This window comes from Notolabrus celidotus, chromosome 2 (genome assembly GCF_009762535.1).
Source record: "Notolabrus celidotus isolate fNotCel1 chromosome 2, fNotCel1.pri, whole genome shotgun sequence".
NCBI classification, from domain to species: Eukaryota; Metazoa; Chordata; class Actinopteri; order Labriformes; family Labridae; genus Notolabrus; species Notolabrus celidotus.
The window spans coordinates 13,769,108-13,790,990 of record NC_048273.1 but is presented as its reverse complement, the minus strand read 5'-3'; the positions used below and the strand labels follow the sequence as shown (position 1 = coordinate 13,790,990).

At 40.2% G+C, this 21,883-nt stretch overlaps 1 protein-coding gene across 1 annotated transcript in view; it reads left to right on the top strand.

Moving 5' to 3' along the window:
* celf5a (cugbp, Elav-like family member 5a) overlaps positions 1-17,099 on the top strand; it is a 57,111-nt gene extending 40,012 nt beyond the window's left edge. Inside the window, exons 6-10 of the mRNA XM_034700266.1 lie at positions 8,371-8,580; positions 8,928-9,020; positions 10,168-10,311; positions 12,842-13,005; positions 13,440-17,099. Coding sequence (XP_034556157.1) covers positions 8,371-8,580; positions 8,928-9,020; positions 10,168-10,311; positions 12,842-12,969 — 575 coding nt within the window. The 3' untranslated portion in view covers positions 12,970-13,005; positions 13,440-17,099. The remainder of the gene's footprint in view (positions 1-8,370; positions 8,581-8,927; positions 9,021-10,167; positions 10,312-12,841; positions 13,006-13,439) is intronic.
* Positions 17,100-21,883: the final 4,784 nt, after the last annotated feature.

Here is a 21,883-nt window from a genome sequence, read left to right as displayed (position 1 = left end):
GATAGTGCAACTGTATTGCAAGAAACTCAGTCTGTGTTTCTCTGCGTGTGTGTGTGTGGGTGTGTTTATATTGGAGGCTCTGTCCTCCAGTCTGATTGTATTGTCTGTGCTGTTTGTGTTTCTCCTTTGAACTGCAGCCTCTCAGAAGCCAAAATCAGTGCTGTACTTTAAAGGCAATATTGCTGCATTTTGTTTGATGTCTGTAATAGAAATATAAATGTACTTATGAGCAAAATATTTGTAGGCAAATGTATCACTTGGCAATGCTAGGATCTAACAACTAGGCGTTGGCAATAGAAAGATATGCTGCTGCTTGTGATCCAGAGACAAAAGAGAGAGAAAGACCAAGTCTGTGAATCAGATATGTGAAGTGGAGCCATTTATCTGCTTTCGGACTCTGCGTAAGCTACAGTCGACTGATTACCTTTTATTATTGGATGTAATATATTATCAATCCTTGAGAGAAAGCGCAGCCTTCATGAATTTTCAAGGACTGTCATAAATATGAAATCTTTTATTTCACCCTCACTTCATTTGTTCTTCTGAGTGCGGGTGCCACAGCTGCAGGAGTGGTAGTCTGGCTTGCCGCTTTGGTGTACACAGCTATTTTCTCTCTCTCCCTTTTCACACTTGTGGCTATGACTTATTTAGAGTTCATTGAAGGAATACATAACATTACTGGCAAGGCTGTCTGTATAAGTAGGCCAAGAGACTCTGACACTACTGAGAGACTCCAGGATGTCTGCCACGAGTCAGTAGAATAATTCATCATAATATCTGAATCTGTTTCTTAGGGTCTGGGAGCAGAGTGCGACTGTGCTTCGAGAGAGGTGTGATTTATGCATTAAGTTGTGTCATCAACCAAATTAGAGCTCCAAACAAATCCATAAATTCTGACGTTAAAGCATAGACGGTACGAAGGTTACAGTCCCCTTTCTTTCCAAAAGAGGAGTATTTGCCATTAAATAGCTATACAGTATCACCTTTGAATTGCACAGCACTCAGCATTAGCATATAAAGCTCCTATACTAGTTTAATAGATGGAAATCCTACCTGAAATGGAGGTAAATGTGTGACATTAATCTTTTATTTCAATGATCAGTGTAACCTCTGCAACATAAAATATCTTGTTTGTGACAGCAGAGCAGAAGTACAAAGAGGCTCAGAGGTTAAGGGTGTTACTCTGAAAACAATGAGACATCCATTTGATCAACAGATGCAGAGCATTTAAGCTTGATGGTGCATAAGCCGTTTGCCAGATGGTTCAGCTGATTAGAGCATGTATCCTTACAATGATGCATGATGATGCTTTTTGAAAATAATGTTCGCCAGGTGCGGCTCCCTGAGCGCTGCAGAAGAAATAAAAGTTAAACAAAACAAGGGTGACAGAGGCAGGGGAAAAAAGGGGGGATTGGTGGGGGGTGTAGAGGAAGGGGAGGATTGAAGAGGGATGCAGATCCTGCTGGGTGTATGTGGTTAGGAGCACACAGTTTCAAGGATGCTTTGTTAGGATGTGAGAAGTGTGTAATCAAAGTCACTCTAATGTTGTGTTGCATAGCATTTCTCTACTCTGATGTAGATACATGGACAAGTACACATTACACAAAATATACTGCAGATGCTCCAGAGACAGAGACAGCCGGAGACAACCCACTCAAAGGCAGGCTGGGTGGGCAATAACACCCCTGCCGGATTCTAGCATGGTTTGGTTGTTGATGCAGAACATTTCCATGGTTACCAACACCAAACTAATGAGCCATTAGACAAAGTGATGGTTCTCCATATTTGCACCTGCAAGGCATCACCAAAGAAATACATTTGCTGCACTGAGATTTTGTACGAAATGGATAATTCTCCTACAAATGGCATTTTACAAATGAGGCCATGAGCAAAATTGAAGATTGTTTTTTTATTTTTGTATGTGCGAGTAATTTCAGAAAGCGCAGCTAAAGCTATTTGCGTTGACAATATGAGCAGCAGAGCTTCACCATCCAGCTGGCCTGCTTAGAGACCTGAAAGTCAGGCACATGCATAGGGTCATTGCATTGTATGATCATTATCCTCTAGAGAGAAGAAGAGGTTTAGTTGTATTGCCCTATGACTTGTGTAAAGCTGAAAGGTTGTGGTTCAACATTCCAATTTTACAATTGCAACACCTGAAGACAAACAGTTTGGTCCAGTTGGGTTGCTTGTGGCTTGAATTTAGTTGCAACTCTCCTAAAGCTCCCTTGATCAAACCAGTCTGATCTAGTGGTTGTAAGTTAACAGGTTCCTTTGTACTTCAGAGAGGCTGAGCTTTTAGGGCCTGATCTACTAAGATCCCAAATAACGAGTGCTAAGTTGCGTGTGCAACCTAAAAAATTGCACGTGCTATCAGTGCGCGTGTTGCATGAGCTAAGCTTACAGGTGCAGCTACTGCTACCACATCACAAAAGTCTGCAGAGCACTTTTTTGGAGTGTCTAAATCGCCACAAACCTGTGGATGAAATGAATAAAAGGGCTTGCCAAAGAGGTGGCAACTGACTGAAGGCAAGTCAACATTGTGAAAAACTAAGATCTAAGGGACTTACTTGAGTTGAAATGTTCTTAAATACCTTACCAGTACAGGGAACAATAGTATCACGCCTTCAGGATCTACATGAAATAGAGAAAACATACAAACTGGTACTCCTGAAGATCCCAGACATTTTATACATGCACTCTAACATATTTTCTTAATGTAACAGTGTTGTCTTTTGAAAAGCTTCTTCTGATAAACATTGTTTTTCCCAGTTTAAGCAGTTTGGAGCTGTCTCTTACCTCTAAGTCATGATTTTAGAGCACATTGCTATAGCAGTGCAGCATTTATTTTAATGATAAATATAAAGGTCAAGATCAAAAAGTTGATTGCATTCCTTTGATTCCCAAATCAAGACACTTGTAAGAATGGCTTTACATTGTTAAAAATTATTTTAAAAACTGTGGAAATGAAAAATTATGGAATTTGCTATTCAAGATTTAATTTAAAATCAACAAATGAAATTCTGCCATTAATCACAGTTTAAGAAAATATTTGACAGTCCTTATTGGTACCACAGGAGATAGTGCAGATTTCACAGAAGCAAGACTTGACTAATTGTTTAACCCTCCTGTTATGTTCGTTTCTCTGGAACAGCAATAATGTTCCTGGGTCAATTTGACCCGGGGCATATTCAATCATCCAAAAGTGTCAGAACACAAAAAAATCCCAATACACATTTTTTTTAATCTAATTTTGACTCCATTATTCAAAATTTGAAATAAAATAAACAAAAATCTATGTCATGAAAAACTATTGTATTTATATTTAGGGCTTTCCAATGTACATTCAAAAAAGTTTTTACATGAATTCAAATGAAAAACGAGTGAGTTATCCTTATTGAACCATGATCTGTGAGAATTAAAAAAGCACAAATGAACCAAATCTTCATTTAAATGGTTAATTATTTTATTTTTATGAAGTGATGTTGATAAATTAACACGACACCTCTTCAGTCACATGCTGCCCAGATTATTATGCTACATTTAGCCGGTTTGGGGTAAATATATTGCCTAAAATAGACTTTTAAAAGGGTCAATTTGACCCGCAACATAACAGGAGGGTTAATGCAAAAAATACAAATGGGCTGTACATAACTATCAGTTTTTAATGACAACATAATTTAATATCTGCTGAGTTTTAAAAAGTTGACCTCTCTAAAAGCAAAAGTATTACTAAGTTTTGTGTATTAATATTTCAACTAATCAACTAATGTGCCTCAGCAGCGCAATGTGATTTCAGTTTGTTCAGATTTGATCCAGATTGTTGTCAGTTTCTAAAGTTTTGCTCATGTAGGATTGTATGTCTTACAGTAAGAAGCTTGTTTGAATAGATAGTTTTTCAGGGTCTTCACACGGACAGATTTGTATAGTAAAGAAGCAGCTGTGGATGACATTAATGGTGACAAACACAGTACTAAATAAGCCTCAAACACTCTTTATATCACATTGTACAATAGTGTACACAAAAAATAACATTCACTTGGAAGTGATCCATCTCTTCTGAACCTAAAAGGTATTTAAGAGTATCCTAAGGTCTGTACTAAAAGTTTTTTTTAGAAAGGTATCCTTACCATATTTAGATGTATTATTCAAACTTTAAGGACCAGATATTTTTTTCTTTGACTCTAAATGCTTCAGATTTTAAATCAGTTGGATGAAAGCATCTGTTTTGAGTGCTTATTGCTTGCTCCAGCAAAAGACAGTCCTTGTGCTGCTAATGACTGCACTCTTCAGTATGGGAATAGCATTTCTTCTTGATTTGAATGTATAATTAGCATAATAAATACTTCTTTGCCAAATGAAGACTTCTTTCGTGAAGCAATCATCCCAAGGAGCAAATCAACAGTTTCCCCCTCTGAGAAGCAGCCTGCAGGAATATCAATATGAATTCTGCTTGCATAACATAAATATATGTGACACACATGCATACATACTGTTTAGCAGTGCAGGCCTCTTTCTTGCAGGGAAATGACAGTTAAGAGCCTGCTGTATAGAGTATGTAATCTGCTGTCCAATAGCTTTATATTCACGTGTGCCACAGTGGGGAACAACATGTCATTATTACAGGCCAATACACGCAGCACACACTGACAGCCACATGTATACATCGGCACTGTCGTGCGCACATTGTAAACAGCCTATGAATACAATTTCCCACAATGCAAGAACTATGTGTCCACTGAGGTATAAAATGAAAATGTCTTGTTATTTTCTAGTTTAGGATAGTAGGAAATACTTTCCCATTTCAGCTGAGGAGAACACTCTCAGGGTCCGCTCATGGTGGATATTGGGCCATTGTGAAAGTGTGGTTACAGATGATGACAATATAACATAAATGGCTCTCTCATGTAATCACTGTCGACTGTCCATGGTGTTGCATATTGTTTTTACCTTATGTTGCAACCCCATTTTGGGATCCAACACATGAATAGCCTTGCAGTTGTAGTGTTTAATGTACTCTTCATGTTAGCTTAGCTATTGTGCTGAAATCTGTCCCAGCTTTCTGTAATGTCAATACTGGTTTTACTACATTTTTTATTTTTGTGTTTATTCCGTGCTGTAACCAGTTTAATCAAACTTTTGTTGATGATTTTTGTTTACTTTTGTAGGGTTGTATCAGTATACTTGTCAATATTTGTTCTATTTCAAGGCCCCAGACTCAAACAGCTGATCACTGCGCTGCCGGTGCAAGAACTTGTCTGCTTGATGTCAAAAACCAGTGGGTATTTGATGGCAAAGTAAAGTGCTGAGAAAAATTTGCTGAATTATGTCGAAGAGCAGCTCATAGCCTAACTTCCGTTCCAGTTCTGTGGTCGGTTTCTAAGGAGCCAAGGTGATCATCATTCCCTGTGGATAATACACTTACTATTGACAAGTACTTCATACAACCCCACTTTAAAAAAAAAAACTCTTTTAACTGAAGTCTCTGAAAACTCTTTTACATTAGCATTAAATATTAATGACCTAATAAGTAAGAATAGAAGTAAATCACTGTTTAAGTAATGTGTTTTTAGAGTTTCGCCATAAGGAACAAAAATCAGCTAATTGCCTCCTCAGGACTGTGGATGTGGTTTGATCAGATTTGATTGAAACTGAGCCAGTGCCTTTGGATTCTCATGGCATGCAACCCCATATCCATGTTGGATTGGGTGAATAATGGTGAGAATCTACTTGAATCAATAGGTGGACATATCCAGCATGATAAGCTGGCTGGACATGGTGATCCAAATCTGCTACTTCTGTCATGTGTCTCCTTTACAACAGATGTCTGGTCCAACTGCTGACCCTGAAGCTTATGTAATTGTATGTAAGGGGTCCACTGTGCCACCTACCTACCTCCACTGCTACTCCTACTACCACTCCAATTGCTTCACATACATAGCAGCAAGCTCCCACAGCACTGCTAAGCCTTTGAAAATGAATTTGCCTGATGATGGAGAGGGTGCATTATCTGGCGGTACAGTAGAGTGTGTGTGGCCTGGGCAGACTAGCTGTCTCTAGGCCTCAGAATAGGAGCGGCAGTCTCCTGGGTCCTGGTAGGAGAATGGGCTGAAGCTGCAGTCTAATTCATCACAGCTCCGCAGGAAACAAGCAATCGTGGGGAGGCTTCAAAAGAAAAAAAAAGGAAACCAGTGCAAAAGACACAACAGCTCTCACTGGATCTGGGCAATTCCCCTGGTCACTGCAGTTGCTTGCCTGACTGTCAGCTCCTTATGGCTTAAATGCTGAAAGCAAGCAGAGGAGGGAGACTTGGGAAGGAGAGGAAAAAAGAGAAAAAATGGGTAGAAGTGAAGATAAAGAATTCCATATGGATTCTTAGATAGCATTTCTTGATGGTAGGTGGTTTCGAGACGTGATGCAGAGCATGTTTACACTTTCATTAGCATAAATCTTGACGCATGTTATGTGTATATATTGGATGTGATTGTTTACCCTATCTCTACCACCTCTCGCAGGGGGTTCTTTACTCAGACACCAGATTGTAGGGATATGACATGCTGGAGGGTTTCCGTGACAACCTGGGCTTTCTGTTGAATCAGGGCGAGGGTTTCCAGATTGAGAGGTGGTCCTCAGGGGAGCCGTACTTCAACGAGCTCGGATGCTTCGCCACGGAGCAGCTCTTTTAGAGAGACCATCACACAGTGAGATTCTGCTCAAAATGGGTACTTTGATGTTCCCGGCATAATTGGAAACACTTTCCAAAGGAGGGTCCTTTTAAAATGCATCGAATGAGAGAGGACAGGGAGCATCCAATTTCAATTCCGCTCATGAACCATCCTGCAGCTGCCTTTCAGGCGTGTACCATATATGTTATGACCCACCCATTTGTCAAACTGCCAACTGTTGTTATTTTTCCCTTTTTTTATGGCGTATAAAAGTTTGAGGCATCTTTGTGATTTTGCCACCTGCTCGTTCAAGCAAATCTTCCTCTGTAATCTCCTTCTATTTGGATCTTTTTCTTTTTTTTTTTCCCTCTCACTCTTAGAAGTTGCATAGTGGTTTCATCATCTTGAGCAGTAGGAGCCAGCGGGGTATCGCACAAACACTGCGGACAGGCTCATTTTTCACAGGTTGACTTCCCAGCTTTCCTGCAGGATGTGTCACCGCAAATGGCGGATACGTGACAGACTCACGTCGCACCCGTGTCCTTGCATTAGTGAGGAGATGGGGTGTAGCTCTTGGTCACGAGCTTTGTGTGTTTGTTGGAGTGTGTGGGTGAGTGTATGTGTGTAGATGTGCTTGTTCTGGAGTGTGTGCTTGTGTTTACTCACTTTACACAAAATGAAAGTATGTCTAGGAGGACCGAGTGCACTAATCTCTATTTACAGATTCTACATAGAAACATAGACTCTGCAGGCAGGGGTCTGGATTCTAGCATGAGGAGTGTTATGGTTTCTGTTTGTTGTACTTTGATGTGTCAGTTGTATTGAACAATCAAATAGGCTTTGGTGTAATGCAGGAAAAACAGTCGATGGGGAGAGCAAAAGCAGGCTAAGGGCAAACTGCTAATGACATCCCTTCCAATCCCATTGGTGGTAATCTGACGCCAATTAATCGGTCTATATAAAACAATATCTGTATGCCAGAGCAACAAAATGCATTCTAGATGAAAAAAATCTCAACTCAATTCAAATCTGACACTGATGCACTAGATAATAACAATACGTTTTTCCAACCTTCTGAAATGTATCAAATGCAACAATCAGACAAATTTAGGGGTTATCTTAAATACACCACAATGATAAGTAGCACATTTAACATTTGTTAACATTTTTATTGGAGCTTTTTTCAAATCAACTTACTACAAGGACAGGGTACAGCAGACTAGCAACAATCCACAGGGTGCAATCCTCAATTGTGCAGGAGATCCAGCGGAGGGCAGTCATGTTTAAATCTCAAACACAGTGTACAGCTATTAAGAATAATTGTTATTGTACAACAATATTTGCACTATTCTAATATCAAAATAGGTTAAATAAGAGAAAAACTGTGAAAAAATATAGCAAGATGGAAAGTGGAATTGTAAATTCTGCTACACTACTATGAAATGAACCAAGTTGACTGTAAAACAATGCTTTGCATGGAGAAGGAAGTCTTGGCTGGAAGTTGTTTGTCACCCACTCCTGGCCACACCAGACTGCCTGAAAAGTTGGCCATCGCTCCCAGAGACATTTATTGTTGTCAGACTATGCTTATGGGTTCCAAGATTTGAAATACATTAATCCACAACTTGAGATAATTCAGCTATTTTGTTGTACTATGTTAACAGAGCCCTCATGATCCACTAACAGTAAACATCTTTCCCAGCAGGCCTCAGTTCTCCACCAGCCAACATCGCCACCTCCGTACCCAGCATCGTCACGCCCATCGTCAACGGATTCACTGGCATCCCTCATCAGCCCAACGGACACCCGGCTGTGGAGACAGTCTACACCAACGGCCTGCCTCCTTATTCCACCCAGAGCCCCACCGCTGCTGACACCCTCCAGCAAGCCTTCACTGGAGTACAGCAATACACAGGTGTGGGACTGGAGAGCTTTGTTTACTATGCTGTATTTCTCAGGTTTTACAATCCGCCGTAAATGCAGCAGCTACGGGACAATTACTGCAGGGTAACTACAGCACGAGTGTGGCTGTGTGTATTCCAACAGTGTAGTACAGCGCCTTGGAACGTAGCATCAGACAGCCTTTGATTACACATGTTATACTTGTGTGATCGACCTTTTGCATCCTTGACACCATCCTCTGTGGGATCCTCGTTTTTACACTCCCCTCTCTCTCTCTCTCTCTCTCTCTTTCTCTCTCTCTCTCTCTCTCTCTCTTTTACACTCTTTCCCCCCTCCCTCTCTCTCTCCACCTCTCTGCAGCGATCTATCCAGCCACCACGCTGACTCCTATTGGCCAGACACTGCCCCAACCACCCCAGGTTATCCAGCAGCAGCAGCAGAGAGAAGGTGAGGGTGAGAGAACATTATTACTTTTACACTTCACACATCTCATCCCATGTAATAGACACATAAAGAAGACAGAGCCAATATTGCTTTGGCTCTACAACACCTCATTCTGTGTGGTACATAGATGAAGCATGTGAGGGTGAGAGATTGGTACATTAATACTGTACACATCTCACTGTCTTTAATAGATAAATGGAGTCCAACGACTGAAAGAATACAGTTTACATCTTGTTTTACGTAACTGATACATAAAGCACAAGGATGCTAAAACATGTCAATTTGACTATATAACACCAGTTTAAAAATTAGCTTATATTTTACCATAGTCCCATGCTTTTTTATAAGCTTGTATAATTAAACCCTTGGCTGTATGAATAGTGTCAGTGAACTCAGGCAGAAGTAATCAAATAACAAAAAGTAGACAGAGAAAGATAAACCGCAACACTAATAATTAAAACAGGTTGTATTGAGGTTCTTTAATTAGTGGTGATTTTATCAGAGCAGTTGTTCTCTATTGCTTTGTCTTCGATTCAAATGTTATCATCAAATCTTTAATGTCAAAGATAACTGTGTCATACAGGAGGTGTGAAAGTTGATTTATTTTGCAGCACAGTTTATTACTGGAGAACGTTATCTCTCATGTAAATTATGTGCTTTTAATCACATGTATGTGGAAATGTCAATATATGCAAATAGACATTTTAAATGTAAGTAAAACTTTTCAATTCTTTTTGTGTTTAAGAACAGTCATGTTCAAACACTGATAACACCCTGAAAACCTATGTCAACTTATCGTAATTCAATATAAAAGACTGCAGAGATTAAAGTGTCACACAGATTTGTGTCTCCAGTCCTCGACCACCAAACACACATTCTCTCTCTCTCTCTCTCTCTCTCTCTCTCTCTCGCCTCGCCTCGCTCGCTCGCTCGCTCTCTCTCTCTCTCTCTCTCTCTCTCTCTCTCTCTCTCTCTCTCTCGCTCTCTCTCGCTCTCTCTCTCTCTCTCTCTCTCTCTCTCTCTCTCTCTCTCTCTCTCTCTCTCTCCCTCCCTCTCTCTCTCTCTCTCTCTCTCTCTCTCTCGCTCTCTCTCTCTCTTCTCTCTCTCTCTCTCTCTCTCTCTCTTCTCTCTTCTCTCTCTATCTTTCTGTTTGCAGGTCCGGAGGGTTGTAACCTGTTCATCTACCACCTGCCACAGGAGTTTGGAGACAATGAACTCATGCAGATGTTTCTGCCCTTTGGCACCGTCATCTCCTCTAAGGTCTTCATGGACCGGGCAACCAACCAGAGCAAGTGCTTCGGTGAGTGACTCACACAGCTTTCCACGACACACATTATATTATATAAAAACTTTCACTCTTCTGACAACTTTTTGGGAGACAAGCTTTGGATGTGATTTATTCACTTAAAACTTTTTAAGCCATTAAGTTGAGTTATCTACCAGGATAAAGGAGTACAAGCAATTCTTAAGGAAAATACACCTAGCACAAATGTAGATAAATACATGTAATGATATATATAATATATAACGGATGTTGAACACACAGCGAGGCTATCTTGCACAAAACCAATTAGTTTTTCCAGTCTGATGTCTTATAGTTTTTTTATTCAAACTGTGGGTGTTGTGTAAAAACTCACAGCTAAGGCGTGAAGCCTCACAGTGTTAGCTACATTTTCACAATAATGGAAGTTGGTTTTTTTCACACAGCACATCAAACAATAGACACTTGGTATCATTTCTTTTGGGTGCTGTAGATTTTGATTATGTTTGACAGCACTAAGACAAAGAGGACTGAAGGATCTTACCCCTGGCTGACTGACCTGAATTTGCATCTTGATGACTGTTGTGTTTTGGCGTCAGCTCTGTAGAAAAAAATGTGCTGAACACATTGTAGCCAAACTAGCCATGATGCAGTCGATCAGATCCTCTGTCCTTGTTTCTGTTTGGCAGCTGTGTGACCTGCAAACCTGGAGGTGCTGTATCAGCATCCACATCACCGTTCTGTAACCCCAATATCTGTCAATACCTTCTCTGCTGAGGCTGATTCACACACCTCCTCGCCTCCTGTCCCATTTAGCTCCGTCAGCCTACACACACACCAACAAGCCTCAGGGCTTATAAAAACTTGGAGGAGGCAGGCAGGGATGGCGGAGGGGGGAGGAAGCCAAAGGACAATTATGGATCAGCATTTGTTTTCACTTCAGGGAACCGCAGTACCCTGGGCAAAATTGATCGCCAGTCCTGTCTCCCTGGGGGGACTTAATAACATATAAATTCATGAAAGAAGAGCTATTTGCAGTATTGACTTATACACTATGCATTTACAACATAATGTTAGGCCTGGGGAAGGAGGGAGCACACTGGTGTAATTAATCTAGAATGGAGAAAGAGGGTATAAACTTAGATTGATGATGCTAAAAAGACAAGGAAACAGAGAGAAAGAGAGAAAGCACACTCGTAATGTGTGACAGGACTGAGCGCAGGGCTTAGAGCTGTTGGCCTGCATCTCCTCTCCATCTTCTTTCCACTCCCAGCCCCAATGTGTTAACCTGATGTCAGGTTAGGAGGTCACCTCCTTTCCCTGTCTTTATACTTTCCTCAAACTTCCATTCAGCCTTCCTCCTCGTCGCCCTGCCTTCGCCCTAATGGGCCAAACTGGAGCCAAGCAGGCCAGGCAGACATCTCTCCCAGGTGGCTGTGGACCTGGAGAGGCTCCTGCTGTTTTTCACGGGTCATCGACTGTTCCTAATGACACCACAGACACAGGGGAGCACATCAAGCGGAGACACACTCCACTGCAGTTTCTGGTCACTGAATTCTCAAGCCTTTATTTTTACACATGATGAAAACAGGATGTTCAGCATAGGTTTGAGGAGGGCTGGGTCTTGGGGAAATGGACTGTGGGGGGTTGTGTGTCTGCAGCAGAACTGTCTTCTGACAGTGAACTATATTTACTCTTAAAGTGGTTGTGACTTTTGCTTATCATTTGGGTATTGAAGTCTTCCAAGTGATATCATCAAGCTAGTTAGAAGGATCTCTTGAGTAAAATAGTTATTCATAGGGATCCCCTGACCATGATAACAATATTTTTAAATGTGCGCTCTCTTTCAACAAATTATGAATTCACTGTTACTATTGTTTGATTTCAAACCCAAATATTGCTACTGGATTACTGATTCCTCCAGCTTTTATATTCTATCAACCCCTCCAAAATCAGAACATGTGTTCCTTTTTTTAGTTCCTGTTAATACCTCTCTGCAGGATCACAGAATAGCTTAACACCACATCTCTTTAAAACAATAACTTTCAGCTCTGAGTCAACATCCAAACAGTGAGGCCTCATGACAATAACACCCCCACTCATGTTGCATCAGGAATCCAACAGTGGTGAATAATTGAAGCTGTTACAAAAGTTGATGTGAAGCGTGCAATAGGAAGCAGCTGGTCAAAATCAGCAACAACAAACACACCGCTGTGTGCACACTGGACACATGCACTGGGCAATGCAACCGTGAAAAAACAAAGTTACTCAGAGCCAAATTTATTTTGTTTTAAAAACAACAATCAAGCATGCTGTCATAAGCATGGCGCTCCAGGAGCCAGCAGCTCAGGTGCCACTTGCCTCAACAGCACCATCTAGACTCATGCAGGAGAAACGCAGGCTGTGATGAGAAAGCAGAGAAGCAATCAGGGGATCTTTTTCCAAACAGTTTTCTGCTTTAGAGTTGAATTTTAGGAGATATATATTCTATACATTTTCAGTCAAATTCTCACATAAAAGGTTGTTAATGTATCACTGTCAAGCTAATGACTTGTGCTTTTTTCCACAGGCTTTGTGAGCTTCGACAACCCTGCTAGTGCACAGGCAGCTATTCAAGCCATGAATGGCTTTCAAATTGGAATGAAGAGGTTGAAAGTCCAGCTAAAGAGACCGAAGGATGCCAGCCGCCCTTACTGACACAGCCTACCTTCAGTATTCATTGCAGCAGCACAGGTGAGAGTACAAAGTGTCAAACCTGTCACTGTTAATGCTTAATGTTTGAGTCTGATGTAAACACTGTTGGCTGCATGTTTCTGTAAGTGCTTGTGTTCTTTTCTTCTCTTTGAATGATAAGTACCACATGTGCATTACGTTCAGTAATTGTAAAGCTTGATATGAAAGAGTTTTAGAGTCAAAGTGTGTGCTATAGAAACCATAAGGGTTGATTTCATATGCGGCACAGCAGGAGTTTTAATTATGAGAAAATCTGTCATCAATGTGATTGACAGAGATTGATTGGTGTGCCTATATGGGTTAGCTCTCTCCAGACCATTACACTGATTTAATAGAGCCATATTGAACTATTCAAAGTAAAAAGAAATGGATCTTTGAAATGACAGTTTAATGAGCAGTGAGATCTGAAATTGCCCTTTTCTTCTATTTTTCAGATTTTAGAGGACACGTGAAGATATCTCGGAGGAGTCAAACTTTTTTCTTTGAAAGCAAAATATGTTTTAAAAAAATCAACACATAAGGAATTTTTGGAGACATATCAGCATTTACTTATGAAGATATAGGTTACAGCAGAAAAAAAGAAGATGCGAAGGAGGAAGGGGAGGAGGCGCTTCACCGGGGGACTTAACAGTAACAGATGGCACAGTGCGAGAAAGACGAGAAGAAAAAAAAACTGAAAAAAGATGTGACGAGACTGAACAACAGAACTTTTTTCTTGTTGAGACTTGAATTGTTAATTAAGCAACAAACTAACAAACAAAAAAGCAGCAACAACAAATAGATTTCTATATACATATTATATACACATATATATATAAGGAAAGAGGCGCTTGTGGCTTTTACTGTACTGGACAAATGAGGGTTAAAACTTGAAGATCAAGAAAAACAGTGGAAAAAAAGAAGCTATTCTGTTCATCCACTGACAGACTTTCTTTCTCTTTCCCTCTTTCTCTTATTCTCTCACCGTCTCTCTCAGCAAGCGCAGAACTATGACTATGACTGAGGTTTCCATTAGCAACAGTAGAACTGCAAATCTTTCACCCCTAAGGGACCAAAGGACCAAACATTTTTATTGTTCTGAACAGTAATATATAGTATTAATGATACTAATACTGCAAACTACTACTAATAATATTACAAGTTAAACTTAAGAAGAAATACTAGCTTCAGGTTGAAAAAAGAGGAAAGGGGTTCTTGTTTATTTTCCTTTTACATTTATAGCTACTGGGTTTGAGGATATTAAAACAAAACAGAAAAAAAATGTATAAAAAAAGCTATACTAATTTAGTGGCGTAGAATATGTGGGATAGACATTGATTCGGGCATGTTCAGATATGTTCTTTTGTCGCTCATTGTTTCATGTGAATCACAGTGTTTCATCTCGGAGGCGTGATGTGTGGCTGTTATTGTCGTTCGATGAAGAAAACAGTCTTGTAGTGCCAAAGTGACGCAATAACAGCCTTTAAAATAACTCATTACTGATCTACAGCACATCCAGCCATGCTGTACTCCCATACATCCTTCACAGCAGATTGAAATTTCATAATTGAAGCAGGACCAACTTCATGTCATCATTACAGCCTTGATAGTACAGATAATCTGACCATAAACCAGTGTGGTAAAAGTGCCACCCGTCTGAGCTTGACACGCCGCAGTAAAACAACGCAGCAGCATCTGTAACCGCTTAATAAAATATACAAATGAGCCTGACAGCAGTTGTAAAAATTTCCATCCGTGTGTCACACTGGCTCCTGCCAGGTCGTGCCCTAACCCTCTGCCAGGCTCTTCCAGCTGCTCTCCCTACTTTCCCTCCTTTCCTCCCCGGTCTCCCTCTCTCTCCTCACCTCACCTCTAAGTGCCAGCATATCTCTCTCTTAATAGGGAGCATCAGTTCACGAGGGCCAAGAGCTAACCCACAGCATAATTAGGGTAATGATAATATTGATCAGATGGGGAGCAGAGCCGCGGGGCAAGAGATGCGCAATCAATTGCACATTGGCATTTTGAACGGATTGACTGAGTGACAGAGTCCATTTTTCCCTCAGTAGTTGGATGGAAGTCTTTTCTCTGTCTTACTTCTGTACACAGTCTCAGAGAGGACCCTGAGATCCGAATCTAAGACCTTGAATCTGACAAAGGCAGCAAGTTTTGTGTCATTGTCAACAGAAACCATAAAGTTTAGAAGTTTACACAGAGGTGGCAGCATCTTTAGAGTCATTAGAGTCTTTAGAGTTCTTCAGTAAAGAGAGCAGCTGTATATTTATTTGTTATATTTTCTAAAGGGTACCATAGCGCAGTAAGAGCTTGTCCACAGTGAGGAACAGCCTGGCATTAGCAGCCTTAGGAGGTCAAATTAAGAGCAAAATGATCCATCAATTAGACAGCAGCAGGCCTGTAAGTGTAGCTGCTACAGCTGCTGCTGCCTCAACCAGACGACAGCTCACCATTAGCGGCGGTCACACAGCTCCTATACAGTGTGGTCACGACACATCACTCCGTATCTGATATGATTAATTAACTAAACTGGCAGCGTCTGCCGGGACGCCTTCACATACAGCATGTCCGAGATGAAATCTGTTTTTCATGAGTTGTTTGCTTTTTTTTAACCATTTCATTCTCAGATAAGTTTATGAGACATCCACTCAGTTGTCTTTTAATTTGATTTTTTTTTTCATGTTATCATGACTTCACCTCGTTCTGAAGCACCTTGCCTCTCAGGATTCTGTGAGACCTCAGCGCTCTCATCATTGATCTGTCTCTATGGCTTCACCCACACAGCTCTAGTCTTCAGAAATGACTACTTTGCCTGTGCGGTCTGATACAGCTCACTGGAATCAGTCCTGATGACTGTATATCTTCTGTTTCTATTCTGGTTCAAACATTCTCTTCACTTGTTTTTTATGTCCTGGTTCTCAGGCTCAGTATTACGAGAAGGAGATGTGTTATTTCCAGGAGTCTATTGACAAATGTTACCCTCATTTCACTGTCTACAAAACTTAGATGCTGTTGACAGAAAGTCTTTAAAAATGCCTTTTCTCATTATGAATTGCCAAATCATGCAAACATATCCACTGTATTGTTCCCCCTCATACTTTACATGTGTGTGCCAGGTTTCTTAAAATTTTAAAACAGTTTCTTACAACTGTCAATTTTCAGGAAACATTGAATAGTTGAAGAAATAATTGACTTTGTGATCTGGTTTAACTTTTATAGATGGAGGGTCATTTCATGCTGAAACGATAAAGAAAAGGGTGTTCCTGTGAAAAGGTTAGATTTCATATATATTTTCCAGCAGACAGCTTCTCTTCCCTACTCGGTGACTTACTGTTGGTTTCCTCTCTGCTGCCAGGGCCTCTGCAGCTTTAGGAAGCTGTGATATACGCCCTCCTTTCCCCAGGCCATAAGGGGCCTTATAAACCCACTCAAAAAATCTTTTCTTATGGGATTTCCACTGGAGAGTTTCTTAAATTATTAAAAATCAAATTAAATTTGGCCTTCACAACAGCTTGGGCAATGCAAATTAAAGATGCCAGCTGTGGCTGAAATGTAATGAGTTTGAAAAGATGTTGAGTTAATTTCATTCTGCCAATAGAAAAAAAAAAATGAGAATTTGATCGAAATGCAATAGAAAAGAGAAGATTTGGGGGTGGAAACAGTTTGTATGTAATGCACAAGCCTGGATATACATATCTACTGTGGAACTCAGAGAAAGGGGAGGGAAGTAATGAAATGACTGAAATCCAAGAACTGAATTGAGTTAGCAAATTTGAATGATATGAACTGACTGAGCATGGACTAAACAAGACAGGAAATAACAGCAGTGATTCCAGTAGAGTTTCTCTAACTACCTTCTTCATTGGTTTTACTTTACATCTCTTTTTGGTGTGTTCTTTTCTCTTCTCATCCTACCATGGTGCCCTTTCAATCTCTGAGCATGCTCAATGGGGGCTGGGGGGTTAAAGATTATGGTACTACTCGTATTAACAATATGATTCTTTAACTATGGTTTGAATGCTAAGGATAGTAGCTTATAATAAATATGAAATCTGTATATTATGGAAAATCAGCACAGGACCTTTCTTTGGGTACATAGAGGTTAGGGTTTGACATGGGGGAGGGGGAGGGCGGGGCAGGGGTCGCTTTATAAAGATGTTATCTTTCTGGTTTCTCAGCACAAAGCAAACAAAAACGTATGAAGTGCAGTATGGAGTCTGTGAAGAAGACTTTACTGACATACAGGGCGCAAAAAGAGGAATCTCAGTACTATTCTTTAAACCTGGAGGAGGAAATGCAGTTTACAGGTTGCATTGTTTTTATTTGATTTTCAAGGAGAGCGCCACCTGTTTCTGTGGCAGCATCAGTACAGCATGGATTAACTGACAGGGAAAGCAGTATCTTTTTATAAAAAAAACTTTTAAAAAAAACAATGTGTTCTGTATTAGCCTGAGAAACCAAACATTTTTTTCCCCTGTTGAAATTTCTTAATACTTGCTGCTTAGATTATGTCATATAAATGATTGATGATTTAATAATTTTATAATTAATTATCGGGTCAAGTATGTAACTTGATGTTTATTTATTTAATTATTTAATTTATTTATTTATTTATTTATCCATTTTTCTTTCTTTGATTTCTTTAATGGTTATGGTAAGATAAAGATATGTATCAAAAAGAAACGCTTATTGGGGCTTTTCTCTCTTTCTCCTTTTTTTCCAATTTTACAATAAAAATTCAAACTGGATGTTTGGTTTCTTCTGGTATATGTTGAATGGAGTGCTGTGCCTCGATGCACAGACTGGGGGAGCTGTTGCGTAAGGATTCATCTCAAGGACCTTGAAAGTTTTACAAGTGCAGATGCTGCAACCTCTTTCAACTGACCACCCTGCAGCCGGCAGCTGATGCTTCATCCCAGGCGAGTGATGAAACTGTGATGATAGTGCCAAGATAACTGTGTTACTGCAGAACATACACAGATGATTTCAGTCATTCTGTTTGTCTATGCAACGCACTTTCTGAGTAGTGTGCTCTGGATCATAAAATGAGCAAATGTGCCTCTTTCATACTTGTATAGAATCTGTAAGATACATTTTATGCTCAGTCATTGTGGAGCTAAAAGGCTTCAACAGCCAGTGGCTCATCTGCTACTGCTCTCTTTCAGAGTGACACACATTGGATTAAATATGTGTCAGAACATATAGGATGAAAATTATATATATTTAAAAACAATGACAAGTATATATTAGAGGAAAATATCCCATGATGATGTTCTGTGTCGTGAGAAATGTTGGTAAGTAGAATCTGTACATTATAAAGCGGGCATCCAGTGCAAGCCAAGTTTGCATTTAGTAACTCCAGGATTTCTTTGATGCCAGGAGCAAAAGTCTGACGAAACATCTGCGGACATTTTCTTACCCTTCCACACCGCTGTCTCCCTCATACAGTAGAATTCACTGTAGCATCAAGAAGCAGCACAGCTGACACCCTCACATTTTGAAGAGAAGCGACATCTATGAAAAAAAGAGAATGGGAGGGACGAAAAAGTAGAACCACTGGCTCATGAAATAAATTGTCCCAATTACAATAAAGTGTGGCTCTTGGTCAGCGTGCACGGCAGGCAGTTCATCTTTATTACAATCAGTTAATGAAAATCAATCCCCCTCCTGATAAACTCTTATCTCCACGGCCTTTGCGCGCCCCTCGTGCGGGGAGATAATAAATTAGGGTAATATTGCCTTTGATGAGGGAGTGAATTGCAAATTATTGTAACTTTCCAAGATTTATGATGCAGATGCTTAATTTCCGAGCTGGGTTTTTCGGGGCGTCAGGGTGCCGGGGGGCCATTTGTTAAAAGTTTGGTGACACAGGCTCGTTAATAAAAATACACAGGGAGACAACCAGGTGTTCTCAGCTGTAAGCTACTGTTACAGTAGCAGAGCAAACACTGCTGGAAATACAGGAAGACCTAGCTGGTAGGATTTGCAAGATATTTTCCTTAGATGGATTTCATTTTACCTTTTAGAGATAAATACACATGAAGAGACCGAAAGCCAGGGGGTGCATCATTTACTCAAGCAGGGCTGTCAATCACACAATATAACCCCCCACCCCCTACCCCATTCCCTTCTCTATCCCACAAGGAAGAAGCGTATGATTTGATATGTAGGTCAATACCCATTCTGAAGTGAGCCAGCGAGTGAGATATGTCTTGTTGCTCGCTGTCACTCTGATTATTGAGGAGACATAGAAATATTGACTTGGTCAGGTATGAGAGAGATGTGTAATCACTGCAACCACAGCAGGCTCACAAACACACGCACGCAAGCACACACACACACACACACACACACACACACACACAAACACTCTTAAAGTGGCTGAGAAATGGGTAACTTCTCGCACTTTGTTCTGCAGCAGTGACCCATGTAACAGGGTGTTAATGCATGTGTATGTCGCACGTCTTCTACCTGCTGAAACAATCAGACTGTGAGTGCATCATTAAGCAGAATGCGTCGGTGAGAGGAAGGTGGGGGTCTTACGAGTCATCAGGAACTGCGGAAGTGATGCAAGGTGATCGCTTATAAGAAAACTAAATGCAAACAATCTCAACCGGAGCAGCTGAACGAGTTAACAACTATGACTGACCAACATCACATGCATCATTTAGCATGAAAAAATCCCTTCTAAAGAGCTGAAATGTTGCATTTTTCATGAGGATACTAATCATGCAAGAGGTTTTCCAAAATTATATTCATCGTCTACTCTATCGTTTTTTTCATGTATCTTTGATCTCATATGCAACTGTCACCTCTGATTACCTCTGTGAGATAAGTTATTGCGCCTTAACTAACGTTAAGAGAGTCATTTTTAGCCACACAATTATCTGATCACTTTGTCATCTCCTTATACCAAAGTTTCTCCTCGTCAAGGCCACCTCATTTAAGTCAAAGGAACATCCTGCATTAAGACTGCCATCAATCTATCCATTATCAATCAAGGAGAGGACTCACACACCACTATCTATTTATCTTGCCAAGTGCCCTATTAATATCAAATTAATTTCCCTATTGAGAGTATCAATCACTCAAGCAGTTTTTTCTCAACTCATTAGCTTAGTAATTGTCCTTGTTTACCAGGAAAGTCAAGGCAGGATGGTTTTAAGAGGGTGGACGAGCAATCTATACAAGGTTGAGCAGTTTCCTGTAATCTTAGCTACATCTGCTACATTGTCCAAGCTAACACACGGTCAGGACTTCCCTTCAGGCTGTGAAGGGGTTGACTTTTAAGGGAACTTTACACATTCTTCATTTCCAGTTTTTAAGTAGAAATTCTGTCAGTTTCAGAAGTTGTCAGGAACTTTGCCCTCTTTGAACAGACTCTGGGTTTGTACTTGCCTGGGGATTTGATGTAAGGCTTGTGCTGCTTGACAGAGCTCAACATGTGACATCAATCCAGTTGAAGCCTGAAGCTGTTGAGCTTATTTTAAATCATAAAGCAAAAAGACAAACAGACACTGTTTACATGTCATAAGGGGAAGTTTATAACTGAAGCAGATAATTAATCCTCCTTTTCAGACTGAAGATGGTTAATGGATGATGAGCCATAAAGTGAGAGCAGTAGCAGAAGAAATCCAGTATTCAAGTTTCTGCTCAAGTAATACTACACAACTATGAAAGAACTTGCAACTGCAGCAACTGATATTCTATTTCATACCTCATGGGTACAATGCCACAGGCTGAATGCCAAAGTTTATTACAGCTGTGCTGGTATTCAGTACAACAGCCCTACAAGCCACTTATACTAGTAAAAAGTTATAAGAAACAATCATCTTACCTCACTCATTTACTGCAGGTTTTTGCACTCTGGCTACTTTAAATCATGTTCATTGATCCTGAGGCATCAATTCAGTGAAGGAAATAGTCTATTGTTGCTTTTGTGGCCTGTATGAATGTGAGATACCAGTTTGATCAATCAAGCCAAAGACTGTGTGATGAAATGTTAAATACATATGCATCTCAATAGATAAGAATGTGTTGAAGCTACTATTATTAATTTCTTTTTAAATGTAATTGAAATTAAAAGTTAAACTCTCATATATTCTTATGGTAATGAAGTATTAAGTGTAATATGTCAGGCCTGTTTTGTTTTCATTTTTAAGATGTTTGCCTGTAGCTCATAATAATTAGAAATGAGTATCTGAAATAATTAGAATATTCCTTAGATTAAAAAAATTGATTTAAATACAGAAATTCAGCTTCTGAAAAGTTTGTTCAGTTATAAATGCAATACTTGATTGAGGCTTCTTCACCATAAATACTATATCAATGCAGTATGGTATGGAGGTGATCAGTCTGTGGCATTGCTGAGTTGTTATGGAAGCCCAGGTCACTTTGATAGGGGCATTCAGCTGGTCTGTGTTTTTGGGTCAAGTGTTTCTCATCTTCCCCTTGACAATGCCCCACTGATTCTCTTTGGGGTTTGAGTCTGGTAAGTTGGCCGGCCAATCAAGCACAGTACTATTATGGTCAGCAAACCATTTTTGGTAGTAGTTTTGGCACTGTGGGCAGGCGCATGGTGTTGCTGGAAAAGGAAATCAGAAACTCCAAAAACCTTGTGAGCAGATGGAAGCATGAAGTGTTGTAAAATCTTGTGGTGGACAGCTGCTTTGACTTTGGACTTGACAAAAACACAGTGGACCAACACCGGACGATGTCATGGCACCCCAAATCACTGCAGAAATTTCCCACTGTGCGAAATGACGGTGACACAATACAGAAAACACAACAACATTTCACAAAACACAACAACATTTCACAAAACACAACAACATTTCACAAAAGTGGTGTTGAGGATAGGCCTGCTACCTCTCAATCTAATGGT